At 56.7% G+C, this 25,953-nt stretch overlaps 1 protein-coding gene across 2 annotated transcripts in view; it reads left to right on the plus strand.

Annotated features, from left to right (window-relative positions):
- Arfgap3 (ADP ribosylation factor GTPase activating protein 3) overlaps nt 1-14,472 on the plus strand; it is a 32,445-nt gene extending 17,973 nt beyond the window's left edge. Inside the window, exons 8-16 of one of the 2 annotated variants that reach the window (XM_063243813.1) lie at nt 1,416-1,462; nt 1,757-1,899; nt 4,535-4,660; nt 5,204-5,326; nt 8,271-8,402; nt 9,956-10,079; nt 10,816-10,906; nt 11,611-11,732; nt 13,608-14,472. In XM_063243813.1, coding sequence (XP_063099883.1) covers nt 1,416-1,462; nt 1,757-1,899; nt 4,535-4,660; nt 5,204-5,326; nt 8,271-8,402; nt 9,956-10,079; nt 10,816-10,906; nt 11,611-11,732; nt 13,608-13,625 — 926 coding nt within the window. In that variant the 3' untranslated portion in view covers nt 13,626-14,472. Of the gene's footprint in view, nt 1-1,415; nt 1,463-1,756; nt 1,900-4,534; nt 4,661-5,203; nt 5,327-8,270; nt 8,403-8,690; nt 8,905-9,955; nt 10,080-10,815; nt 10,907-11,610; nt 11,733-13,607 lie in introns of those variants that run through there. The other variant, XM_063243814.1, reaches the window with a different exon arrangement.
- The last annotated feature ends 11,481 nt before the right edge of the window (nt 14,473-25,953 follow it).

Consider the following 25,953-nt stretch of genomic DNA (forward strand, 5'->3'; position numbering starts at 1 on the left):
TCGCGGGAGGCTGGACACAGTCGTGCGACAGTATGGTGGAGGCCTTCACGTGGGAAGGGCGCTGGCCCGCCCAGCCCGGCCAGGACTGCACTCGGGCCTCCTGGGCTCACGCTCTGTCCTCCCTTCCGTGCGCACTGTCTGCCTCGGTCTTGTGCTGGCAACGGAGCCCGGCCACATGTTTGTTGGGCTGGCGCTGAGTCACTGAGCCGCTCCTCCAGCCTGCACGTTGCCATCTTGGGAAGAAAAGCAGTGGTTTTATTTTTGCTGGGTCCTTAAAACTGTTTCTAAAAACACAATCTGTAACCTTTGACCAAAACGTACTCAGCTCATGACTCTTAAGAATCTCTAAAAGCATCGTATATTTTTGTGAAATTTAGGAAGCACGGCTACCACACATTTGATCTTAGCCAGAAGGCTGAGGGGCAATGAAAATAGGTGACCAAAGTACTAGTGTGGCCAGGTGTGGGGCAGACACCTGTACTCCCACAGTTGGGAGACTGAGGCAGGAGGATCTCTGAAAGTTCAAAGCCAGCCTGTCTCTTAAAATCAATCAGTCTCTACTTTTTAGAAGCTAATATGACAAGAAGTATATATAAATAGAGGGGGAAAGCACTTTATTGATAGTTTTCATTGCACATATTGCTGGGCTAATTATATATATATATATATATATATATATATATATATATATATACACATACACACACACACACACACACACACACATATATATATATTTTTTTTTTTGGTACTGGGGATTGAACTCATGACCTCACACTTGCCAGGCAGGCACTTATACCGCTGAGCTAAATTCCCAGCCCCCTCATTTTATAATTTAAAGGAATTTTTAAGGGGCTGGGGATGTGGTTCAGTTTTAGAGCACTTGCCTAGCATGCACAAGGATTTGGGGTTCAGTCCCCAGCATCTCAACCCCGAAGAAACAGTAACAAAAGTTTTTAAGCGTACACCTTGATAAGAACGTTTGCTCTTATGTGAGTGGACGTCCCTACTGAAAACAGCCCTTTGGGGCATGGCCAGGCTCTGTTTCTGTTCCTTGTGGCATGCAAAACATGTCGGCGCTGAGTCCAGGCACCGTGTGCAACCTGTGAGGCCCACGGGCCCAAATGGACAAGTGCAGTTGCACATTCCATGTGGCAAACTAATGTGGAAAATGCAGCTGACCTTGGTGGTATGTGGCCTCTTAGACTTTTTAAAAAGGCACCGTAGAGCCGGGCCTGGCAGCCCACACCTGTGATCCCAGCACTTGGGAGGCTGAGGCAGGAGGGTCGTTGAGAGTTTGAGAACCAGCCTGGGCTGTATAGCAAGACCTCTCCCCCAAAAAAGAAGGCACACTAACATGGAAAATTATGTATGATTTTTGTTAATGTGACTTTTCTATTTTTGTGTTTTGGCAGAAGTTTCCTCTCTCATAAAAAAGAAACCAAATCAAGCTAAAAAAGGAGTAAGTATTATATATAAACCACCTCGTAGTTCAGCTTCAGAGCTGGAGAGCCAGTCTGTCCTGTTAGTTTTATTTACTTGTTGTTCAGCCGCCCTGGCCCCTCCTGTTCTGCCCCGCAGAGGTGGCTGTGGGAAACTTTGTCACCTTCTCTGCACCAGCATTGGCCTCAGGGCTGAGCACATGGGCACCCTGAGGTGCCCTCAGCACCTGGTGGGTCACCGCCCCAGGCGCTGCTGGCCGCCATGACCAGAGTCCTCTAGCAGCATAGCTCACTGTCACCTTCCTATGTTGCAGCTTGGGGCCAAGAAGGGAAGCTTGGGGGCCCAGAAGCTGGCGAACGCAAGCTTTACCGAAATTGAGAAGCAGGCCCAGGCAGCGGGCAGGGGGCAGCGGCAGGAGGACCTGCTGGCCAGGCCTGTGCCCACGGAGGAGGCCGTGTGAGTATCGATCTGCTCTGATGACCAGCTTGGGATGTGTGCTGTGCCCCATTTTGGGTGCGGGTGTGTGGGGAAACTCGCACTGAGTTCTGCACAGGCTGGGCCAGGGCTGGGTGTCCCCGGGAAGGAAGGGCCAGCTCCCCCAGAGCGGGTGGGACAGAGACACTGCGTCTGCCTCCAGGCAGCTCGGGTTCCCCTGGGAGAGGCAAAAGAGGGATGAGCGGGGATAGCCACACGCAAGCGAGCACGCGTGTCCATGGCGGCTTGACGCGAGGGACAGTGAATGTCCCTCAGCCAGCTGGCACTTCCGCCCATGTCCCCGCGTATGCCATGCGACAGACTGCAGCAGCCCATGTGGAGGAAGAAGCCAGTCAGCACTGTGTCCCGCCAGGCGCTCCCATGACACGCCCAGCCTAGCACGGTGGCCTTGCGGGGTATTAGGACCATTTCTGTCGCATGTCGCTCTTTCTGTGTTTTCCTCGTACATCGTGGGCATCTTCACAGTGGCCATGTGGAAAAGGGCCAGCAGATGCACTGGGGTCCTGGAGGACACCTCCATGGTACAACAGCACAGGGCGCTGTGGCCGGGTCCTTCGTCCCTGTCCCACACCCCATTCGTGAGGCAGCGCTGACCCATGCTGAAGCCTCCCTCCCGAGACAGTGGCATTGGCACAGACCTCTGGGAAGAGTGGGGTGAGGTCTGCTGTGTAGAAGACCAGGCCTCCTGCTCAGCAGACCTTGGGGTTTTATGAATTGGGCCTGGGAACCCCATTGGCCAGCTCAGGACACCCGCGGACTCCCCGTCACTGCCTCTCGGCCCCTGCTCACCTAGTCGCACACCGGCCTGTGCTGCTCAGGAGGAAGCCAGTGCCCGGCAGGATCGTGAATGAGAGCCTGTAGCCTCGGACTCTGCCCAGCTGCCGGTGGGGCGGCGTGGTGCAGGGAGCTCCAGGAGCAGCCCTGTTCCTTCCCTGGGGAGCAAACAGCTGGTTCTCCTCCATCCCACAGCGGGGCCAGGCCGGGCTGGAGTGGGCACACATGGTGGGAAGGGAAGGAGGCAGCAAGCTCCTGCCCTGAGCTCCTGCCCCATCATCGTGACCTCCAGTGGATGCCCAGGTGCACGCTGGGGGCAGTGACCACCCAGAGCCCTGCATTCTAGAAGGCAAACGCCCCGGTTCCCTGAAATGGAGCCTCCCTGTCCGCTCCTCTGCTCCGGCAAGGTCTGGCAGCGGATCTGCAGTGAAAGTTCCGCCTAGAGGACCTTGAGTCAGTGCTCGGGACCATTCTGCAGTGATGCTGCTACCGAAAACCAGGCTAGAGCAAAGCAAACCGGAATGTCCAGGCTCACCAGCCACGGGTTCAGCAGAAGCCGAAGTTTGTACCACTAAGAAGCGCTGTTGGACCGGAGGTTTAGCTCAGCGGCATAAGCGCCTGCCTTGCAAACAGGCAGTCATGAGTTCGATCCCCGGTACCGATAAAAAGGAAAAAGACAAAAAAAAAAAAAAAAAAAAAGAAGCCCTGTTGTCACTGTTTCTTCCCACGTAGATATTTATGTTACAGTGGAATTTTTACAGTGCCACTTTTATGAAGAATTCATGACATTTCACACATTTTTGTTAATGGACAGGGATTTAGAAATCCTTATAAGGTGTCTGCATCACTTTTTAGGCCCCCAGAGTTTTTTACTATGATGTGATACTATAGTTACTACTAACATAGGTGTGGCTTTCTTAGTGTAACATTAGGTGTTTATTGTATTTTAGAAATGCTTAGCATAAATGTAAGACATATTTTATGCATCTTTTGACTTCTTTGATGCATTGCTATTTTTTGGTGCATTATTAGTAACGGGCATTTCTTGATTGGTAAGCGATGATCATCACTTAAGGCTGTCACAGTCTGAGTGTTGATGGGCGTGGTGGTGCACACCTGTAACCCCCGCACTCGGCAGGCCGAGGCAGGAGAACTGTCACAGTTTGAGGCCAGCCTGAACTACATAGTGAGCTCAAGGCCAGCCTGAATTACATAGCGAGACCCTGTCTCCAAAAGATGAAAATAGAAAGAAATGGTCCGAGAGGTCTGGGTTCAGATGACAGCTGATGGAATCGTCCTTAGTGCATCTGGTTGAGGAGTCAGTTCGGTGTGTTTTACCCTGAGAGCAGAAGGCAGCACTGACACTCAGATGTCATGGGGAAGTATGCTCGGGGATCGGTCCACGGGGAGACCGTGGCTCTGTACAGCCCTTAGAGACATCGCAGGGGCATCAACTGTGTTACTGCCCAGCAGCAGGTCCACATGAACCAACCCTGGACGTGGTCGAAGGGGCTGTAAACCCATTCCCACCTCCTGGGGTGAATGTGAAAGGCCAGCTCCCCTGCATAGTCAGCAGTTCCACCCCAGGCGGTGGCCCCGCCCTGCAATCCCAGCATTCGGGATTAGGCTGCGGCAGGAGGGCCCCCTCCCGTTCGAAGCCATCCTGGGTACAGAGTGAGACTCTGTCTCACAAACAAGCAAACAGCACTTCTGGGAAGAAGTGTAAAGCTGAGAGTGGGAATGGTGGGTTTTGTTTGGTATTTTGCTGTAAGAACCTAGAGTTGAAGCTGACTGGGTCTGTTTTTGTTGTTGTTTCATTCAGCGTGTCGTCCTTACGATTAGCCTATAAGGATCTTGGAATCCAGATGAAGGATGAGAAAATGAACACGAGCGGCAAGAACAAAGCGGAAGCGGAGAGACTGGGCATGGGGCTGGGCACCTGCAGGAGGTAGGGCCGTGCTCGCTGGGCTGCAGGGTCTGCGCAGCCCGCTCATCCGGCGGCTCTTCCCTTCCGGGCTGAGGCGTTTCCCCGGTGGACGGGCCTTCTTGGCATTCTTCCCTCTTTGTTTTGAGATGAGGTCTCCCTCCCTGGGTAGCCCAGGCTGGCCTGGAACTTGAGGCACCCCTCCTGCCTCAGCCTCCTGCGCGCTGTGATCTCAGGTGTGCACCAGCAGGCCTGGCTGCCTTCCCTTCCTCAGGGTGGTGCTGTGCTGTCTGTTCAGCGGCACCTGAGAATCGCAGCCGTGCTTAGGGAAGTGGGGACCCCGCAGCGTAACCCACTCACGGGACAGCTTTGGGTAGCAGCAGTTCTCACAGGACTGCAGCTTTCACTCCGAAGAAGTTTACTCTGAAGAAGCTTGTTGTTGCCTATGTTTTTAACCCTGTTTATAAACACATCTTCATTTGGGATGTCTTGTAAAACATTCACTTCCCGGCGGGGCCCGAAGCGTGGACTGCCTGCCGTAACGCTCCGTCTCTTCGTTTTCTCAAGCGGCATTTCGCACTCGGTGACTTCAGATATGCAGACCATCGAGCAGGAGTCCCCCACCCTGGCCAAGCCCAGAAAAAAGTACCAGGAGGACAGCGAGGATTCCTACTTCAGCTCCAGCTCCAGGTAAATCTGGTAACCACCCCGTGTGGTGCGCAGCGTGGAAGCAGCCTCTCACAGCTGCTGGGTGATTCGTGTTGGGTCAGGTAGCTCTCTGCGGACTCCGTGGTCGTGCAAGGCTTTGGCTGGCAGCAGGCTGTGCTTGGGGTGAAGGTGGGGGCCGTGTGGTGGGAGGAGGCAGGGAGGGAGCCCTGCCCCTCAGCCCCCTGGGCGGCCGCTCCCAGCTCCGCTGTCCAGGTCCTGCTGCAGCTCAGGAGGGGCCAGGGGCAGGGACGCGTGTAGGGAAGAAGCTCTCTGGGCGCCAGTGTGGATTGATGCCCGGCCCAGCCTGGGACCCTGTCCCCAGCACGCCCTGAGGCTCACGCTGGGGTTCCAGTAGTCTGGGGGTTGGTGATAATAGTCTTGACTGGACTCTGCCCGACATTCCTCCAAGAACAGGACTGAAGGATGCGGGTAGCAGGGCACCTGGGTTCCCCCAGAGACGGTCGGGACAGCTGGGGCGCACGGCCCGGAATAGGCTGCATTGCCTGTGCTGTGCGTCCTGGGCGGCGCCCGCCCGTCTCTGTGCTGCGCTTTGGTGCTGTTCCCTCGGCCTGGCTGTGCCCACTCAGGTCTGCAGGGCCGCCGTGAGTGGCTGCTCACTGAGCTCCGGACGGCGCTGGCCTCTCAGGCGGGGCAGGGCCCTTGTGACAGAGACTCAGTGTTGAGGGGCGAGGCCCGGTCTGAGCGCGAGCTTGCTGACCCGTGGGTTAGCACTGGTGACCTGGACATGTGTGCGTCCCGGGCCCTGTTCCCGAGCTCATCCAGGCGCCTCAGCGGACGGCGGCGGACGCCGGAGCTGTGTGTGCGCACGTCCCTCCCTTCTTGCTGTGAAGCCGCTCTCTGCCTGTCAGGCTCTCCTGAGGCCCGAGGGCCGGCCCTGCCTCGGGGCTCAGCCACCACGGTCGGCCGCTGCTGTGCAGCAGGGGGAGATGTCTGGGGACCTACACGCTGCCCTAGACCTCGTCATCGTGGGTCCCGGTCAGTCCCGTTACTAGGGCCCGGGGCACCTGAGGTTAGAATGGACACGAGCCTCTGAAACTAGCCTGTCGGTGCCACCAGATGACGTGTCGGCCGTCAGAACTTGCACACGTGGCTGATGAAAGGGCGCAGCTGCTTGGGTTTTTTGTTGGTTTGTTTGTTTTTTGGTACCAGGAATTGAACTCAGGGCCTCACACTTTCCAGACAGGCACTGTGCTGCCCAGTTACGTTCCCAGTCCACAGACACTGCTCTTGTTAAAGATAAGTCAGAGCACATGCTCAGGTTTGCTCTCTGGTTGAGTCCCACTTCCACACTGTCCAGGATCTAAAGGACTCAGGTGTAGGCTGACTTCAGAACAATGACCTGGAAGGTCAGTGAGGCTGCGGCGGGACAGATGGCATCCGTGACCAGGAGGCCGGTGCCATCGGAGCCCTTAGTGAGGACTCGGGGGTGGGGGGGCATTTCAAGCAAGGAGCCAGGACAGCGGGAGGCCAAGAGTGAAGGGGGAAAGGGGGACCCAGAAACGCAAACTTTGAGGGTGCAGGGAGGTCCATGCTGGGGACACCGGGACACCGGGGGCTGCTGCTCTGTCCCGCTGCCCTGATCCCCTCCTTCCTGGGTGCACAGCTGCCCTGTGCCAGAGCACAGGGAGCCCCTGGTGGGCGCACACTCGGGCTCCTGTGACAGGAGGGAGGCTGTCATCCCCTCAGTCGCGCTAACTGGGCATGGGGTGCTGGAGTTGGGAAGAGCCCCGAGGTGGCAGCACCTGCCCACCAGCCCAGCCCAGCTGGTGCTCACTGGACCACAGCCCCTGGGACACCCCGTCCTCCAGGCCCTGCCCAGCCCGCCCCAGGACGTTCCCAAGCCCCGGGAGGGCAGCGGTGGCGGCTGCTCTCCTGTGTCTCCTTCCAGTGCTGCACCAGGCCCCTGGCCGCACTGCCGGGGTGGCTCACAGGCTGCCCGGGGAAGCGCTCTCGGTGCCGGGCCTGCGCCCGGGCCCCTGCGCACCTCATTCCCGTGCGGGTCACTTTCTGCCCTGGCTCACAGCCCATGTCTTGGGAGCCGTCCTCCGAGGTGGCCGGCCCCTGTTCGTCCTGCAGAGCCGGGCACAGCCGGCCGCCCTCCTTGCTTCTCCCTGGGAGCTGAACACGCTTCAGGCTCCGCATCCTCCTGGAGCTCTGGAAGTGGCCATTGTAACACAACGAGATCCAAATGCCCTTCTTGCCAGAGAAGACTGGAGTCTTTCTCCCAAGGTCCCCAGCACCCCACATCCAGTCTCTGCTCTGGGGCCTGGGCCTGTGTCCTTGGGCTCCTTGGCACTGAGTCCAACCCTCAGTGTGTGCTTCCTCCGCACGCTCCTCATGCGGGACCTGTGCCCACCCGTGGCCCCGTGCGCCCTGCGGCCCTGAGCACCACCCCCAGCAGGGTGCTCGTCCTGTGGACTCCTTCCCTTCTGACACAAACGGGTGCTGTTGGTCAAGACTCTGGTGGGGCCGGCTGGCCCACCAGCCTCTGTCCTGCCCAGGCAGCCTTGCTGTCCCCAGTCAGGGCTGCCACTGAATGCTCTCAGAGCAGGGCTGCTGGGGAGGCTGGTGAGGGCTGTGCCATCCCGAGGAAGGTAACGGGCGCCCAATGTGCTTGCAGTCCCAGAGGGCACTGCCAGCCTGGGCGCCTTACTGCAGCAGCCCCCAGGCCTGCCAGCAGCCGTTGTCTTTAGACCAAAAGACAAAACCTCAGGTGAAGCCCGGCTGTCCCCCTGGGCCCAAGGCCTCCCCCAGCTCTTGTGTCCCCAAAGGCAGCATGGATGGCACTTCCTGCAGGGGTGGCCATGGCGGGCTCGGCTGGGTCACTCAAAAGGCTGTGGCCCCAGCAGGAGAAGAAAGTGTGAGGACACCCTTCCCCTGCCACTGCCCCTTCCTGTACCCGCAGGTACTTTGATGACCCCGGGGAGCTGCGAGGCACCTCCTTTGCTGACTGGGACGATGGCTCGGATTCTTACTGGAGGAAGGAGGGAGGCAGAGAGGCCGAGGCAGCCGGCAGAGGTGCAGGCGGCTCCGACAGGTGTGTGCAGCGGCCTGGGGAGCCCCGAGTGTCCAGGAACCATGAGGCGGCTGCCTGAGGGTCCCCATCGCACCAGGCAGGGACTGTGGTTGGTGGTGGGGTAATCAGTGTCATCTGGGACCTCTCACCGCTCACTGGAGCCTTTCCCCTGGAACCCTGAGCCGCGGGTCGGAAGCCTGGGCCAGGAGGGTCCCCTCATCCCGCTGCAGTAGCGTCTGCCCAGGAGGCACACGTCTTGTTCAGGTGAAGGTGCCAGGAGCATTTTGGTTTTGTTTTTGTTTGGGGCAGTACTAGGGATGAAACCCAGAAAATCTGCACCCAGCTGGCAGTGTGATAGAAAGCTGCAGTGCACCGGCGGGTGTGGTGGCGCACGCCTGCAGTCCCGGCACTCGGGAGGCCAAGGCAAGAGGACTGCCCAAGTTCAAGGCCAGCCTGGGCTCCCTAGCAAGACCCTGCTCACACCCCTCCCCCAAAATCCAAATAAAAACGTAAGGGAGCTGCAGTGAGGGGTGCTGCCTGTTGTCCTCCAGAACACGAACACACACACACACACCCCGTACACACACACACACACCCTGTACACTTACCCTGTTCTTGCCACTTCCTGAAACACTGTGGGGAGCATGATGAGGGGAACGAATAGCTGTGTGTCTTTTGCATAATACATTTTGTAGCTGGGCGTGGTCGTGCACACTGGCAATCCTAACACCCGGGAGGCTGAGGCAGGAAGATGGCCACAAATTTGAAACCAGTACGTTCAAAGCCAACCAGAACTACAGAGTGAGACTCTGTTTCCAAAAAAAAATTTTAATTTAAATATGTTGGTCATGTAAAATGCACTTCTGCCCCTTTTTATTCTGAGAGAGTCTTGCTAGCTGTCTGAGATTTCCACTCAAGGCTCAAACTAACACCCCTCCTGTCCCAGCCTCCCGGAGTGCTGGAACACAGTGACCACCAGCACGCCTGGGCTTAAAGGCCTGGGGACACTGACCACGCTTGCTGCCATGTAGTGAGCACCAGGAGCAGGAAACGACCGGCCGTCACCTCTGCCAGGTGTCCTGGCCCTGTGGCCCATGGCCTGCCTCCCGGCCCCCATCAGGACGTCACGTGACTGCGGTCCCCAGGACCTGGCAGCCTGGGCAGCCTCTGTGGCTCTTCACAGCATGTCTGGCTGGCCTCCCTCCTGTGGCCCCGTCCCCGGGGGTGGGGGGTGGTTGAGCACCTGTCAGTGATGGCACAGGAAGGGTCCACAGAGTGATGCCTGCACCAGGAGCGCACGCCTGTGGGGCCCAGCCTGGAAACTGATATGCAGATTCTGCTAACTGCACCCTGCAGGGTGGCACCTCGAGCTCCACAGCTGTGCGGCTCTGCTCAGGGCAGGTGCCCACGGCAAGACGGCCCCCAGCACAGTCCCTGCAGGCTCCGGTGCCGAGGGAACTGATTCTGTTTTTTCAAGTGACCCGAAGTCTTTTTACCATTTTTGGCCTTTGAAACGCTAAATGCGTGATGGATGCAAGATGCGTGGCCCACCCGCTTGGGTCCCCTCATTGCAGGCCTGCCACACGCCGCAAGCCTGAGTATGCGCCCTCGGAGAGCACGGATGAGGCCCAGAAGAAGTTTGGCAACGCCAAGGCCATTTCCTCAGACATGTACTTCGGGCGGCACGTGCAAGCCGACGTAAGAGTCCAGCCTGGGGCCGAGGGAGGGCGCCCCTGGCTGGTCTCGGAGCAGAGCTGAAGGACACGGTGTCTGGGGAGGCAGAGGCTCCTGTCAGGGCTCCGAGCTCCCCTCTGAGTATTGACGAGCAGGGACACCAGGCAGACGCTGTGTCACATGGTCAATGCTCGGCTTCCTGGCCTGCCGGGGAGCTTTTCCTAAGGGCGCTTTAGAGAAAAGGTGTTTTGTAACAGCCCAGCAGCCCTGTGGCTCTTCCTCCAGCGCCTAGAAGCCGTTTGGTTTTAAGGCTGGCCCAGGGATGGTGTTGCGCGCGTGTCATCCTGCAGGGGCACGAGCAAGGCACCAGGGTTCAGTCCCCAGTGCCACAGTCACTCAGCCAGTCAGGGATTGGCACTAGGGCTGGGTCTGCAGCTCAGGACAGAGCGCCTGCCTAGCGTGTGTGGGGCCCCATGCACTCCAGTATGGGTCACAGCTGATGGCGTCAAGCTGCTTCCGGGCAGGGTGACAGGTGCTGGGAGCAGGGGTCTGGGAGCTTCGTCCTCCCTCGCTCTGACTGCCCCTCTGACTGAGGTAGCTGTGATCTGTCCACTGCTGGCCTCCCACCCAGAATGTAAGGTCCACAACGTCGCCAGGGCCCAGCCCAGCTGTGACCCCATGACCTGGCAGGACAGAGCCTACAAAGTCAGTGTCCCGCTGTGGAGATGGGAGCCTGACGTCCCTTCCTCCCTCTCCGCAGTATGAGACCAGGGCGCGCCTGGAGCGGCTCTCGGCCAGCTCGGCCATCAGCTCCGCGGACCTGTTTGAGGAGCAGCGGAAGCAGCCGGCAGGTGGGTACCTTCCTGCACTTGGGGGGCCTCGAGCTGCATCACACGTGTGGGTGTGTCACTCTGTTCCTGTGAGCCTCCCACGTCAAGGGCCACGTCACTGGCCACCAGCTGCCTTGGAGCCGTGGCCACCAGAGTACATTGCGTGCCTCCCACCGAAGCCACTGTTCTTGTCCTCTCGGAACCCTTTTCCCTTGATTCGCCTCATGTCCCAGACACTGGTGTCAGACCCCACGTTGGAAGCCCCTCTCCTGGGCGCCCCAGGCCCTGGCACGAGGGTCTCACTCACTGGGCCCACACCCATCCTGGTCCGCTCCGCACCCTGGCCCTTGCTAGGCCCCACTGCATGCAGCGCCTGCCACGTGACCAGCTGCCCACTGCACCCAGAGTGCTCTCCCGGCAGGAATGTGCCCCTTCCATGTGCTCTGGCACCCAAAAGAGCTTGGAGAGGAAGCCTCCAGCAAGTGTTTGTTGAATGAATGAAAGAATGAATAGGTGGGAGCGTGTGCACAGGTGCTGTTAAGCCCAGGAGCCTCCCCCAGCCTGTCAGGAGCTGCAGCCCTCTTCCAGCGCCTGTGGCACCCGGGGCTGGGCCAGGCGGCTGTGCGCAGTGCCCTCCGTGGTGTGGCCCTGCGGCTCCCCTGCCTGGCGGCATGGCATGTGGCTGCATGGCAGACAGAAGCCAAGCAGCTGTGATCTGTACACAGGCAACTACACTCTGTCCAGCGTGCTGCCCAGCGCCCCCGACATGGCGCAGTTCAAGCAGGGCGTGCGGTCGGTGGCCGGGAAGCTCTCGGTGTTCGCCAACGGGGTCGTGACCTCCATCCAGGTCAGTGCCCACCGCGCATGTGGGCCGGGGCGGGGCAGTGGGGTTGCGTGTGATTGGCTGATGCGTTGGCTGCGGTTTAGTAACCAGGACGCCAGGACCAGAGATTACAGCTCCTAACCTTCTGTAATTTATGAGCGGGAGGGTAATTACAGGAGCTGTCATGATAGTTATCTAATTCTCCCTATATTGGGACAGAGAATGAGTAAAAACAGACGACCTACAATCCCCTTCACCAGACTCCTGTTCATATTGGCATGTTGCCCTTTAGTTGTAGGTTGCTGTGCGTAACTGCTTAAAATTAAAAGGGGATCGTGTTGTCCACATGGGTTTGTACCTGATTGTCTGCATCATGTCCTATGCATTTCCTTCTTTCTTTGTACCAGGAATCAAGCTCATAGCCTCGCCCTTGCCAGGCAGGCGCTGTGCTGCATCCAGTGCATTTCTGTGTAATAAAAAATCCTCACACTGGGAAGTCTGAGCCAAGAGAATCATGTGTTCCAGGCCAGCCTGGATGACATAGCAAGAACCAAAAAAGAGGGGCCAGGGGTACAGCTCAGGGGCACAGCACCTGCTGGCAAGGGCAACATTTTAAGTTTGATTCCTGGTACCCCCCCAAAAAAAAAAGAAAGAAAAAAAGAAAACAAAACAAAGTAAGCAAAGCTCTATATGGTGGCACAAGCCTGTAGTCCAACACGTAGAGAGGCTGAGGCAGGAAGGTCTCAAGTTCAAGGCCAGCCTGAGCCATTCAGCTACAGCGAGATCCTAAATAAATAAAAAAATAGAAAACAGGGAGATGTGGCCCTGTGTGAAGGCCTTGGGTTTAGTCCCCAGTATCCCCCAAAAAAGAAAGATTGGTTCTCCAGAAAGCGTATTCTGCTGAGTGAGAATGCGTGCGCGCTGGCCCCCACACTGGGGTTGGGATCCTGCTTCAGTCCTCTGCGCGGCGAGGTCCGGCCGGAGCGCTGTATGTGGCACTACAGTCGCTGCCGGCTGTGGAGGGGCTCGCGTCCTGAAGCTTCTTGTGGCACCTGGCTATCTTGGAAGCGTCCCATTGACCTGAAACTCACCTCCGGGGCTGGCCTGGTCCACAGGCCTCTGGTGCCTCTGAGCAGGCTCCGGGTCCCCAGCAGGTGCTGCTGTGGCCGTGTGGGGGACAGTGACAGGTGATGGTAAACCTCCCTCAGCGGGAGAGGGTTGTTCTGGCTCTTGGCTTCCCAGGGCTCAGTCCACGGTCAGCTGCTCCCCTGTGGCCAGGAGCGTGCTGTGTGGGGAGGGGCTGGCAGCCAGGAATGGGGGATGCCGGGGATAAGGCACCCCCTGAGGTTATGCCCTAGTGACCCATTCCTGCACCTCACAGCCCATTCAGCTCTGAACTCCCCAGTGGCCTCATCCATTTGTGAAGTTAGCACCCCACGGTCTGGGCTCCTTCCAAAGCCCATCTCGGCACAGGAGCCTTGGGGACTTTGGGACCAAACCAGAGCAAAGGGGGCAAAGCATGTGGCTCTGCCCTTTCCACGAGCTTCCTCCCACTGCCCCGGCTGGCCTCACCCTGCCCTGGGGCCCTTCCACAGTGACCCTCCTCATGGCTGCTGTGGCAGGTGAGGTGGAGGCGCAGAGGCTGAGCTCAGCAGCCTTCAGGTCCCCCTCACATGTGACTCGGGCCCATCACACCTGCCCTGTGTCCCCACATGGCCCCACCCAGGCATGATGTGAACCCGGAGGGTATGTGGGGCCCAGGCGCTGGGCTCAGCATCAGGGAGCTGCTGACTCCTGCCCTAGGGACATGTGGGGCTTCGGGGACACTGGACATTAAAGGCACCAAGTTGGGGCTGACCCCAGCATCCCTGGTGAGCCCAGGTCTCGCTTCTCTCCTAGGATCGCTACGGTTCTTAATCCCTGTCCTGAGAAGCTCCTCTCCATGTGCCTGGTGACTGCACGCGTTTTGGGCGCCCCTCCACATGGTGTGTCCCCTGCGCGCTCGTGTCCTCGTGAGCTGTAGTGAAACCTTCGCTGTGCTTTCCAGCCCACGTCAGTTCCTGCACCCCACTCCTCTTGCTGCGCCCCACACCCCCTTGCTTTATTCCTGGAGTCCTCAGCTCCCTTAGCCACTGCTCCCCACTTGTGGACTGGCAGCTCATGTGGGGCACAGGGGCCTCCAGGTTGGTGACCGCATCAGAACTGCACACAGCCACATGCAGAGCGGGCGGGAGGGGAGCAGTGGGCGGAAGGGCTCCAGCAGATCCAAGGACACCTGACTCGGGAAGTAATGTCTAATGTCGTCTGTCTCTTTGTAAATTATTTTGTATGCTCTATAAAGGTAAAATATTTTCCAATGAGTGCTTTTCACAGACCTCGCCTCCATGCTGCCAGAGAGTTGCTGTGGAATCCGTGAGAAACGGGGCTGAGCGCCCCGAGGGTGCCCCCAGTCAGGGCCCTGAACCCAGGGAGCTGGGTCCCGGGGACCAGCTGTGGGAACGGGTCAGAGAACGGGAAGCATAACTGGGTGGTTTTATTATTTTTTTTACCTTAATCTTCATTTTCAAAAAGTTACAGAAATGTGTCAATCAATAAGGACAAGTAATTTGGCTGTGTTTTAGACAGCACTAGAATACACTGTTCAGCACAGTAAAATGCATTTGAAATTTGAAGAGCCGAAATGTGATTCAAATGACTATTTTGTGACTCTTTTCTTACAGCTCAGATTTGTAGACTTTTAAATGTAATAAACAGTTGCAGCACACTGTGTTCCTTGCGGGTTTTTTTTGTCCCCCTCCCAAAGAAAAACCTCTGAATAAGTCATCGCAAACCAGGACGCGTGGTGTGGCATCGACGCGCATTTGAATCAGGGCGCAGCTGCCCGTGTGTCCAGACCTGCGCACGAGGTCATTCACTGATGCGCCCTCCACAGCCCAGCCAGACACGGTGACCTTGTGGAAGGTGAGGGCGTGCGGCTCAGGGCCGGACAGCAGATGCCGCCGTCCTGGAGGCTGAAGCCAGGGTCTGGGCGGCCGGGCAGATTTCCGGCCAGGCCTCTCCACACTCCCCCACCCGTGGACACTCCCTGCCCTCCTGTGGGGCAGGGAAAGGTCCCCCTCCTCGTCCTCTCTTAACTGCGTTGTTTGGGGCCCAGATGGAAGCCCGGGGCTGCCCACGCGGAGCCCCATGGGATCCGTGTCCGCTGGGGACATCACTTACCCTTAAAACCCCAGTGCAGCCTATCTGCATCACAGCCGCCCTGGGTGGGGGCAGGGCAGGAGCACACTGGGCAGACCCTGTCCTCAGCCCGCTGTGCCAGTCCTCGGCCCGTCCACGCGCCTCGGGCTCCTTCCGTCCTGAGCACAGGCCTGGCCCGGACAAGCACACACGCTTTACCCCTTACTAAACGTAGGCCAAGGCCCGGGCTCTGAGAGCCAGCGCGGGCACCCCGCAGCTGCGGCACGGCGCCCCACCCGGGGACACAGCCCAGCAGGGCGGCGAGGCCCAGGCCCTCTCTGCGCCCCCAGCCCGGCTGCTCCAGGTCTCGCGAGAGGCCCCCCGCCGCCCTCCGGGAGCCTTCTGCGCATGTCCCGGGACCTGCCCCCGCGCGGGGCGCACCTGCTCCCAGCCGGCCTGCTGCGGCCTGGTCTCCCGCCTGCTCCCCCAGAGGCTCAGGTCCGAGCTCGGTGCCCGCTCCCTGCCCGCTCCCGGGCTGTGCGGGTGCGGGGCTCCGCCCCTGGGGTTGCGCTCCCAGCAGGGCTGAAGGAACAAACCCTGCCCGCAGCCAGCGAGGAAGGGGTCCGAGGAAGGGTCCGAGGCCTCGCGGGCTGCCTGGTTCTCGGGAGGGAGGAGGGAGCGTTCCGGTTGATTGGGGGACGCTCCCTGTGCCAAAGCGTGGCCAAGAGGGACGCTAGGTAATTACCGAGAGCCTGAGAGATGTAGCCTCAGGGACATTAGGAACATTATGAGTCTAATTAAAAACAGGAGCCTAAGGGCTGGGGATACAGCTCAGCGGCACAAGCGCCTGCTTGGCAAGTGCTTGGTTGTGAGTTGGATCCCTGGTACCAAAAAATACAATACAATACAATACACAGGAGCCTCGATACGGGTACCCGTGTAAGCCGTGGAGAATTAGGGTGACCAGTAGCTATGTACCTGCAGCAGAGTGGAACTGGAGTCTGAGGAGCCTCAGGTCTCCCAGAGTTCCCGGGGACGGCTTCATCCCAGACTGGTGAGAATCCTAGCGGGCATTTCCCACGTAGGCTCTAATAGCTTTCCACTGCCTCATGTAGGGAGGAGCTGGTTTGCATGGCTCCTGGGGAACAGGGACTAGGGCTGCCTTCTCACCCCTCTGTTGGCCTCTGGCTTTCCCAGGGGGACTTTAGCCACGAGTCTCTTTGGTGTCCCTCACAACAGATGCCAGCGACCTGCTTGGGAAGATGGACTCCCTCACGGAGCTGTGTAATTTCCTCCTTCTGGCTCACGGATGATCATGCTATCAGCAAGGCTGTTGCCCTCCCTCTTGCTGCGTGGGCTCGTAGCACCATAACGAGTCTGTGTAGCTGTGCAGCCTTTTCCTGGTATCGATGCCCAACTGTGAGCCAAGAGCTCCACTTGGCCAGCCGAGGTCCCTGGGGAAAAGGGGTTTGGCTTCGATCCTGTTTCTGTCCAGTGTGAACTAGCAGATGGCAAAAGATGGGTACAGAATGGCAGCCTGAATTACAGTAGTACTTCTCAGTCCCCCAAGACGCAACTGAGACCACTGAGGCAGGCAAAGACCTGGGGAGTCAGAGCGTGTTTTGTAGGAGAAGGTGGCATCATTGAGAGGGGTGCAAAATTCTGGGTCTCTGAGTAGGGGTCTAGGTGTAGGTGATAGGGTGGTGTTGGATACGGGGGTGCTGGCAGGCACAGCATGTCTCTGTGGTGTGAGGCAGAACCAGCCCTCTGCAGTTGAGCTGTGTGGGAAACGGGCTGGCTTTCTGTTGAACACTGCCCGCCCCGAGGTGTGAAGAACAGACTGCTGGGAGTTTTTTCTCCTAGCTGGGCAGAGGTCTGGTGCGGAGACCTGACAGCGCTTTTCTGCAAAGCACAAAATCCCTTGTGCTCAGACTTTTGTGGCTCTTTAGCTCTGGGAAGCCTGGTGATCCTGTCCTCACATGCCGCCTGCATCTGAGGTGGGGGGCAGGACTTTTCCCACCTCTTTCCTAACACCCCAGAGAGATCTAGTATTTTCAAAGGACCTTGTAGGTCTGCAGTTGGGACCTCCAGCCCCCACTGATCTTTGCTGCAGTCAACAACTGGGCTCTACGAGAGGATGGAAGAAGGACTGAGAAAAAAGATCAAAATGAGGGCTGTTTGCCAGGTGTGGTGGCTCATGCCTCTAACCCCAGCAACAGGGGGCTGAGGCAGGAGGATTTCCACCAGTTTGGGATCAACCTGGGCTACATAATGGGTTCAAGGCCAGCCTGGATTACATAGCAAGACCCTGGCTCAAAAAAAAAAAAAAAAAAAAAAAAAGTCCCACAGTATCTAGCACCCTCATTAGGAAGAAATTTACTAGCAGAACTGGGGCAATCCTCCAATTCTGGCAAAGGCCAAAGAGGATTTTACATGCTGGCACTATGCCGGGCTGCGCGGCTAGCCACCCCTGAGGTCAGGCAGGACACCGGCCCCGGCGTCTGCCCCTCCAAGGCCTGAGGAGGTGTGGGCCGCTGAGGGAGGCAGCTTGTGCAGGAAGGACATCCAGAGGCAGGTCATGCAGCTGTCAGCTCAAAGCAGGCCAAACCCCTTCCCCCAGGAACTTCTGCTCAGAGAGCGCAGCACAGCAGCATCGCTACCAGGGAAACTCAAGCAGCTAAATGTCTCTGCAGGCTGCAGGCCCTCCAGACCCTAACCTCATTCTTGTTTCCTAATGAAGCATTCTGGTCCTTCCTCAAGGGATGCAAGAACAAGCTATAAAAACCCTCTTGGGAGAAACAGTCACTTCAAATAAATTAAGTAAAATAAAATTTAAAAAAAAAAAGGAAATGGTCACTTGAATTTTTATGGACCTGGATTAGCGGCCACCACCGGCAGGTCTGCAAAGCTCGCCCAAACCGCCTCCTCTGTTAGAACCTTGGAGAGGACAGGGACCACCCTGGGGTGGACCGGCAGTAGACCACACTCCTGGCCACCATCCGGGGAATGCACATCACCACTGGCCTTAACTGACACCTTTATGGGCTGGATTGGAGGCCCTCCCTACTGGCTCAGGAGGGGATGCACAAGCAGTCATGGTGCTTCCTGAAGAGACTGTCCCCTGGTTGGGACTACCGCACCCCTTCAGAGAGGAACTGAGTCTTCTTTTACCTCTCAACTCGGGTGGCCACGACTTTAGGAACAAAATTCCATCTCTATTCCACATGGAGACGTCCATCTTCCGGAAAGGTCAGAAGAGCCGACCGGACCTCAACGTAAGCTCTGGCAAAGCTATGGCAAGAGACAGCCAAAGCTTTAACTCCAAGTATCGCCAGTGATACCCCAAACACGGGCTGTCAGTCCACTGGAGATGTTTCTGGGAGGCCTGTTCTGTCCTCTGATGGGGTACTGGACCCAGTGACCGTGAGACTCTTACAATAGCTTTTTAAGCTGGGTCAAGCAGAACCCGCTGCCCAAATGCACAGGAGCAGAGTCCCACCAGCTCTGGCCCAGGGGACCACCGGGCATCCACCCTGGAGACCAAGTCCTCATTAAAACTTGGCAAGGAGGGACTCCTGAGACCAATTAAAAGCAATACAGAATTCTGGGGCGCTTCCAGCGATAGGGATCCCAGCCATACCTACTGCAGTGGTGGTGCCGGTGACAGCTGGAGTCACCTTTCCAGGACAAAGCTAGCCCCACTGAACTGTCCGGAGACAAAGAAAAGAGCCGCCCCTCTGAGGTTCTGAGGCTCCTAGGACTCTAGCGCTGCCGCAGATCAGTAAACAGGCACTCGAGTTGGGTTCCTGTTTTTAATTAGACTCATAATGTTCCTAACGTCCCTGAGGCTACATCTCTCAGGCTCTCGGTAATTACCTAGCGTCCCTCTTGGCCACGCTTTGGCACAGGGAGCGTCCCCCAATCAACCGGAACGCTCCCTCCTCCCTCCCGAGAGCCAGGCACCCCTACGTGGGACCCCTTCCTCGGACCCCTTCCTCGGACCCCTTCCTCGCTGCCTGCGGGCAGGGTTTGTTCCTTCAGCCCTGCTGGGAGCGCAACCCCAGGGGCGGAGCCCCGCACCCGCACAGCCCGGGAGCGGGCAGGGAGCGGGCACCGAGCTCGGACCTGAGCCTCTGGGGGAGCAGGCGGGAGACCAGGCCGCAGCAGGCCGGCTGGGAGCAGGTGCGCCCCGCGCGGGGCCAGGTCGCGGGACATGCGCAGAAGGCTCCCGGAGGGCGGCGGGGGCCTCTCGCGAGACCTGGAGCAGCCGGGCTGGGGCGCAGAGAGGGCCTGGGCCTCGCCGCCCTGCTGGCTGTGTCCCCGGGTGGGGCGCCGTGCCGCAGCTGCGGGGTGCCCGCGCTGGCTCTCAGAGCCCGGGCCTTGGCCTACGTTTAGTAAGGGGTTATGTGCTTGTCCGGGCCAGGCCTGTGCTCAGGACGGAAGGAGCCCGAGGCGCGTGGACGGGCCGCAGCGCCCAGTGATGCCTCGGCTGCCGTCTGTGTCCCCGCTGAGAAGCAGCTGGGCCCGCACTGGGCAGGGGGAGGCCTCCGTGCGTGCCCGGGCCGCACCCCACTCCCGCACACTGTGACTCCGGGCCGCACCTGCTCCCCTCGCCCCGCCGCCTCCATGCTGGGGTGCAGTTGCCTCTTCCCGTCTGCACAGGGCGCGGCGGTGTCGGGGTGGCAGGGTCTCCCCGGTGAGCACTGGCCCTGCACCTGGACCGTCTCGTCCTCCCTCTCACCACTGTGGGCTTCCTGTGGCCACGGCTACTGTGTCGATGGGGCAGGGCTGCTCCCCTGGACCGAGCCCAGCGTCATCTTGGCCGCTCCGCCCCACCCTGCTCGCCTCCCAGCCTCCAAGGGGCCACGCGGGCTCCGGGCCATGGGCTCTGGGCCATGGCCATGGTCAGGAACCAGTCGGGCCGGCCCTGGGGGGGTCATGTTCGGGGTGTGTCACAGCCAGGCCCGAAACCTGATCCAGGGGCTTCCCGGGGCGCTTCCCGAGCCTCTAATCTGTGTGGGGCCACCACCCCTCTCCTTGCTTGTAGCACCAGGAACCCGGCACCTTCCTTCCCTGTGACCTGAGCCCTCACAGGACGGTCCTGCCCAGGTCACCACAAAGCCACCTCGAAGTCGGTGTCCCTGCATTTCTGGGGGTCCGCAGCCTCTCCTAGCCAAGTGTGGGGTGCTGGGGACAGATTCTCCTCAGGGACTATTTCTGGGAAACCTTAGAGCCCAGAACAGGAGCCCAAGGCTGAATCCCCTGACACCTGCAGAGTGACCCCCAAGGTCAGCAGACATGGGGTGGGGTGGGGGGGCAGCAGGGATCAGAAGCCGGGGTTTTGGGAGCCCAAGCCAAGCTTCACCCTGTCCCACACTGATCTTCTGTTCCTGTTGTTTTATTTTTTGTTTCTCGCTTTCTTTTTATTTTTTCTGTACTGAGGGTTGGAATTGAACCCCGGGCCTTTTCCTGAGCTACAACCTTACCTTTTCTTATTTTTTATTTTGAGACAAGGTCTCCTGGTTGCCCGGACAGGGTGGGCTTGAACTTGCACTCTTCCCGAATGCTGGAATTATAAACATGTGCCACCCTGCCTGCTGCAGGCTTCTCCTTTAGGGGGCTTACACTTTCTCAGAACAGCAAAGGAATGCGGAGGCAAAACCACAGTGGATTTTTATCTTTCTCTGTCTCTTTCTTTCTTGTCTAAATTTGAGACAAGGTCTCACTATATGTCCTTGGCTGACCTCAAACTCCTCCTGCCTCAGCCTCCCAATTGCTGAGCCCAGCAACTGTGGATCCCACCCTATACCCCAGTGACACTTTCTCCAAGGTGGGCCTGGGTTGTCCTTGGTTACAGAAGGTCCTGTAGGGAGTTTGGACTGACAGAGAAAAGAATAAATACACTGTCACCTGAATACCACAAAGGTGCAGTACAGGAGGACTGAGAAGGGGCCTCCCGCAGTCCCTCTGTGGGTGATTTTCTTACTGTTCACCATTCCGAGATCATGACCCTTCACGCTGGTGTTCTGGCAGCAAGTTAGACCCCAAATCTGAGCTACTGTGCACACCCAGGGTGACTCACACACAAGAAGCCCTGTGTCCCACAAAGAGGGCTGACGTGACTGACAGCAGCACAGAGGGGCTCCGTGCTCTGGCCAGCGGAGGCCACCGGCCGAGGACACAAAACAAGGCAGTGAGTTCTTCTGGCTGCTGAGAGTGACTGTGAGGACCCTGCTGGTTTCACAGGAGCCTCGTCGCCCTGGCTGCCACACAAGGCCACAGAGGACACTGCTGAGTGGCCAGGAGCTCACACTTGGGACGGCATGTCCTCCCCAGGGGACTTGGAGGTGAACCTCTGCCTGGCACCCCCTGTACTGTGAGTGTAACCCCAAACTCCTCTGCCAATGCACCATGACCACACCCTCCCTCTGGGCTCCCCTCAGAGGGGAGAGGACAGGCTGGCAGAGGAGACTCAGTGTGGTCCACTAAGTGCCCAGGGGACCCCTCACTGGTCCAGCAGCTGCAGCAGGACGCGGCCCATGCTGAGCCCAGATGCATTTCTGTGTCCTGGGACAGGGATAGGGAATATGGAGTGTCACGGCCGGCTGGGGCCCTGGCTGGGGTTCCAGCCTGTGGGGCTCTTTCTCTAGGACGTGTCCTCCATCCTTCGTCCATCCCACTCTGATTTCTCCAGCCCGACCTTTATCATCTAGGTCTTCAGCTTTACTCTGTTCCACATATTTCATTCATTTATTTAGGTGCTGACCTGCCTGCTTATCTGCCCTTCTGTCTCCTGGTCTCACTCTGGGGGTGATTGGATGCTAAGCTCTCCAGAAAAGACTTAAACCTTGGGTAGATTCACAGAAAAAGGAAAAAAATATATATAAAATAATTAACTTTTTTTTTTTTTTGAGACAGGGTCTCACTATGTAGTACAGGCTGGTCTTGAACTCATGGTGATCCTTCCTGCCTCAGCCTCCCCAGTGCTGGGATTATAGGCCCAGTTTGGAAAACCGGCTTCTTATGGACTGGATGGTATCCCCCACATTGATAGGTGGAAATCCTAACCCCAGATGCCTCGGATTGCAACTGTGTCGGAGTTAAAGAGGTGACCAAGGTAAACAGCATCTTGTGCATGGGCCCTAGTGCAGTATGACCTGGCTTTTGCTCAGAGGAGGAGATTCTTCAATTTTTGGTACCAAAAAAACCAAAAAACAAACAAAACCTCAAAAAACAATGAGGAGATTAAACTAGAAATGTGCACCCCTGTAATCCCACCACTCAGAGGCCAAGGCAGGAGGACTGTCACTAGTTCTAGGCAACTTAATGAGTTCAAGGTCATCCTGGGACACATAGTGAGGACTGTTGTGAGAAACAAAAAAAGGTAACTTTCTCTTTCCTGATACCTCTAATTCCATTAAAAGCTATTTCTCTGACCTGAGATGCTTTGACAATTTGACATTTCTTAACCACAGTCCACAAGGTCTTTTACCCTTGCTGGTAACACAATACCAGACTAGGTAAGAAAAGAAAAACATGTTTGTTTTGGCTTATGGTTTGGAAGCACAGGTCAACAGGCGGCATCTGGTGCCGGCTTCACACTGGCAGAGTGCCAGGGTGTCACCTGGCATCCTCCAGCTGGAGGCTGAACAGATATGTGCATGTCCCACCTGTCCCCCGAGTGTCCCCTTACAAAGCCATCGGGTCCCTTGTGTGCCCCCCGCCATGGCCTCACCCAGCCTGCCCACCTCATGCTCCCAAGGGGACCGAGTTCTCCAGCTCCGACCTTAACTTTCAAGCGCATTTGAGGAGAAGCAAAGCATATTCAAATCAGGGCGGAATTTTGTTTACTCAAATGTATTTTGTAGCCTGATGTCTCATTCCCAGGCTTTCAGATAAGGTCAAATAGGGAACACGGCCAGAAGAGGAGGCGCAAACAGTTCATCTCTGGGATCTGGTCTCTCTCTCTTCTCCCACGCTTCCCGTCTTACAGCTGAAATACTTAGCTCCTGGGGCGTGGTAGCCCTGGCCTCTGATCCTGGCACTCAGGAGGCTGAGGCAGGAGAATCACTGTGAGTTCAAGCTTAGAGGTGACACATGGCAAGGTCTGACTGCCAGGCACTGTTTTAAACACTTTATATTTTCTTTTTTCATTTTTGTTATTTATTTTTGCGGTACTGGGGATTGAACCCGGGGCCTTCTCATTAGGCTACATCTCCAGCCCTTGTTCTGTTTTTATTTTCAGAGAGAGTCTTGCTAAATGGTCCAGATAGGGCTTGAACTTTTTATCCTCCTGCCTCAGCCTCCCAAAGAGCTGGGCTCACAGGTGTGCATCACCACATCTGGCCTCCGATCACTTCTGCGTTTGCAGAAGCCCAGTACTAAACCGAAACGAAGGCACTTCGCACCGAGGAGTTGTAAGGCAACGATTTATTACCCTCGGGGCTGGTGGGAATCAGTTCCAAATCACCATCCTCAGCTGCGAGTGAAGCAGAAACTGATAAACAATTTGTAAGCAGGAAATACAAAAGCTGATAGCTGGTGTCAGTTTCTATTCTCTCATTACTGAGAAGAAATACTCGACCAAAATGAAGGAAGAAATGATTTATTTAGCTCACAGTTTGTGGAGGTTTTAGTTCATACCCAGCTGGCCCCAAGGCAGAGTGGCGTGGCTAAGGAGCAGGTGTTCATGGCAGCAGCCAGCAACAAGAGCAAAAAGAGCAAAAATGGGGGAAGCAGCCCCCTTCCGTCCTTGCACTGCACTCTGGCTCCGCCCCTGGGCGGGCGGGTATCGCACTTACACCACCAATCCCAGCGCCAGACAACAAACCAATCACAAACACCAGACTCTCTGTAAAGACCCGCCCCCCGGGACCACGTGAGGCTTTAAACACCAACCAAAGCTGCAGGTTATCATTTAATCGATTTTCATGAATGAAGTCATACATTGTCAAGCGGAGTTAAGGAAAGCAAGCTGTTTATTATGAGGTGGGGGAAATTCTGGGGAAAAACGTGCCTCGTGAGGCCAGTGGAGTTAAGTGTGTCCTTGACTGGGCTGTTTGTCCCGGGCAGAAAGTTCTTGGAACACATTAGAAAACAGACTATGCTCTTCAGTGGGAAAATACAGTCCTTGCAGCTGGACCAGGGCAGGCTGAACTGAACCAGGCCGTCTATTAAAAACAGCTGACACACACAGTCCGGGATCAGTGGATTTAGTCTATGTGACAGGCGGGGTGAGCAATCTTGCCTCTCTACAGTGATAGGAATTGTTTTTGTTTTTGGATTTTTTCGTTGTCTTTTTGCAGACAGAGTCTCACTATGCAGTTCAGGCTGGTCTTGCGCTCACTTTGTAGCCCAGGTTGGTCTCCAATTTGCAGTGATCCTCCTGCCTCAGCCTCCTGAGTGCTGGGATTACAGGCCTGGGCCACCACACCTAACAAGGCTACCTTCTTATCTCCTTGGTGCAAAGAGTGTCAGCTTCCAACCACCTGAATTCTGGGGGTGGCAGGAAGGGTTGTGTGGAGATGTTGGGGACAGATTGGGGACAGACTGGGACAGCTGGGGGAAGGTGCAGGGTGTGGCTCCCACATTGAGGTACTGGTTCTGGAATGGGGGGTCAGCGGGGCTCAGCAGCAGCAGCAGCAGTTCGGAGAGAGGCCTCTGACAGACCGTGAATCACCTGTGCTGACCACTTTGCTGATTTATGAATGCGCTGTTACACTGTAACTGCCCAACAGGGTCAGGTACTGGACACACAGTGTCCACACCAGGGTCGGTGAAACAGTGCACGGTGACATGAGCAGGAAACAATTGGGAGTGGACAGCAGGGCCACCACGCTTGGGGCGGCCCGCCCTGCACTGCGCAAGCAGGGCGTCCCTTGGTTGGCAAATGGATGACGCAACTGTATTGTGTTAACCTGGAAGAGAATTCTGATCATTTTTCCAAGTACATTTGGAAACTTAAAATTTCCTAAGTGTCTTTGTGTTAAAAATGTGAAGGATTGATTGGAGATCATAGATGGCAGTTTGCTCTTAGAGACTTATTTATAGTTTAATTTCTTTTTCTTTTTGAGACAGGCTCTCATCCATGTAGCCCAGGCTGGCCTTGAACTTTGTTTTTTGTGGCCTTGAACTTGCAGTGATCCTCCTGCCTCAGCCTCCTGAGTGCTGGGATTAAGGTGTCCACCACCATGCCCAGAAGTTTGATTGTACATAAAATACTCACTTTATGATAAAAGCAATAGATACATCAATGAATGTTTATGTCATTTACATTTTAAGTTTTTCTTTTTTCTTTTTTTTTACATTTTAAGTTTTTCAAACAATGTGTCATACAAATTTTAATTCAGTATCAAAGCACTAAATATGTAATTTCTTAATCTAACCATATCTACATAATCTACATAAACAAATGTCCTCTACCAAATAGTTTTGACAGTTTTCTTGCAGAATCCAATATATGTTTGTGGTTTTGTTTGTTTGTTTTGTTTTTTGAGACAGACTCTCACCATGTAGTGCAGGCTGGCCTCAAATTCACTATGTAGCCCAGGGTGGCCTGGAACTCCAGGCCATCTTCCTGTCTCAGCCTCTGGAATACTGAGATTACAGACATGTGCCACCCTGCCTGGTTTAGAATCCAGTGTTTGTCACAGGGTGGAGGGGGGCCGCTGACAATTGAGTAGAAGCACCTGCAGGGGACCTGGCCAAGACCCCAACTGCCTGTCTGAGGCCCACCGCCAAAGCTTGTTGTAAGAAACAGACACACTCGGTAATGCTCCATGGGGGCTGGGAGGTCAGTGCAGGACCGGGCAGGGCCCAGGACGGCCGAGCCAGCCCCTACTGGTGGGCCAGGGTCAGCAAGGTGCAGGGCCGCCCGGAACAGCACAGCGGGGAGCAGAATAGGCAAAGTTAGCATCGTGGAGGAAACTCCACGCCTGGGCACTGATCTGGAGCCAGACAGCAAGGGGTTTCCGCCCCCCACTCCGGCCCACGGGCAGGAGGGTCCGGGACAGCCCGGGTCACCTTTGGTTCGGGCTCCTGGACCAGCACCCGGTGCCGAGTCACGCGC

This window comes from Cavia porcellus, unplaced genomic scaffold (genome assembly GCF_034190915.1).
Source record: "Cavia porcellus strain 051 isolate PalLab524CR breed Dunkin Hartley unplaced genomic scaffold, mCavPor4.1 scaffold_40, whole genome shotgun sequence".
NCBI classification, from domain to species: domain Eukaryota; kingdom Metazoa; phylum Chordata; class Mammalia; order Rodentia; family Caviidae; genus Cavia; species Cavia porcellus.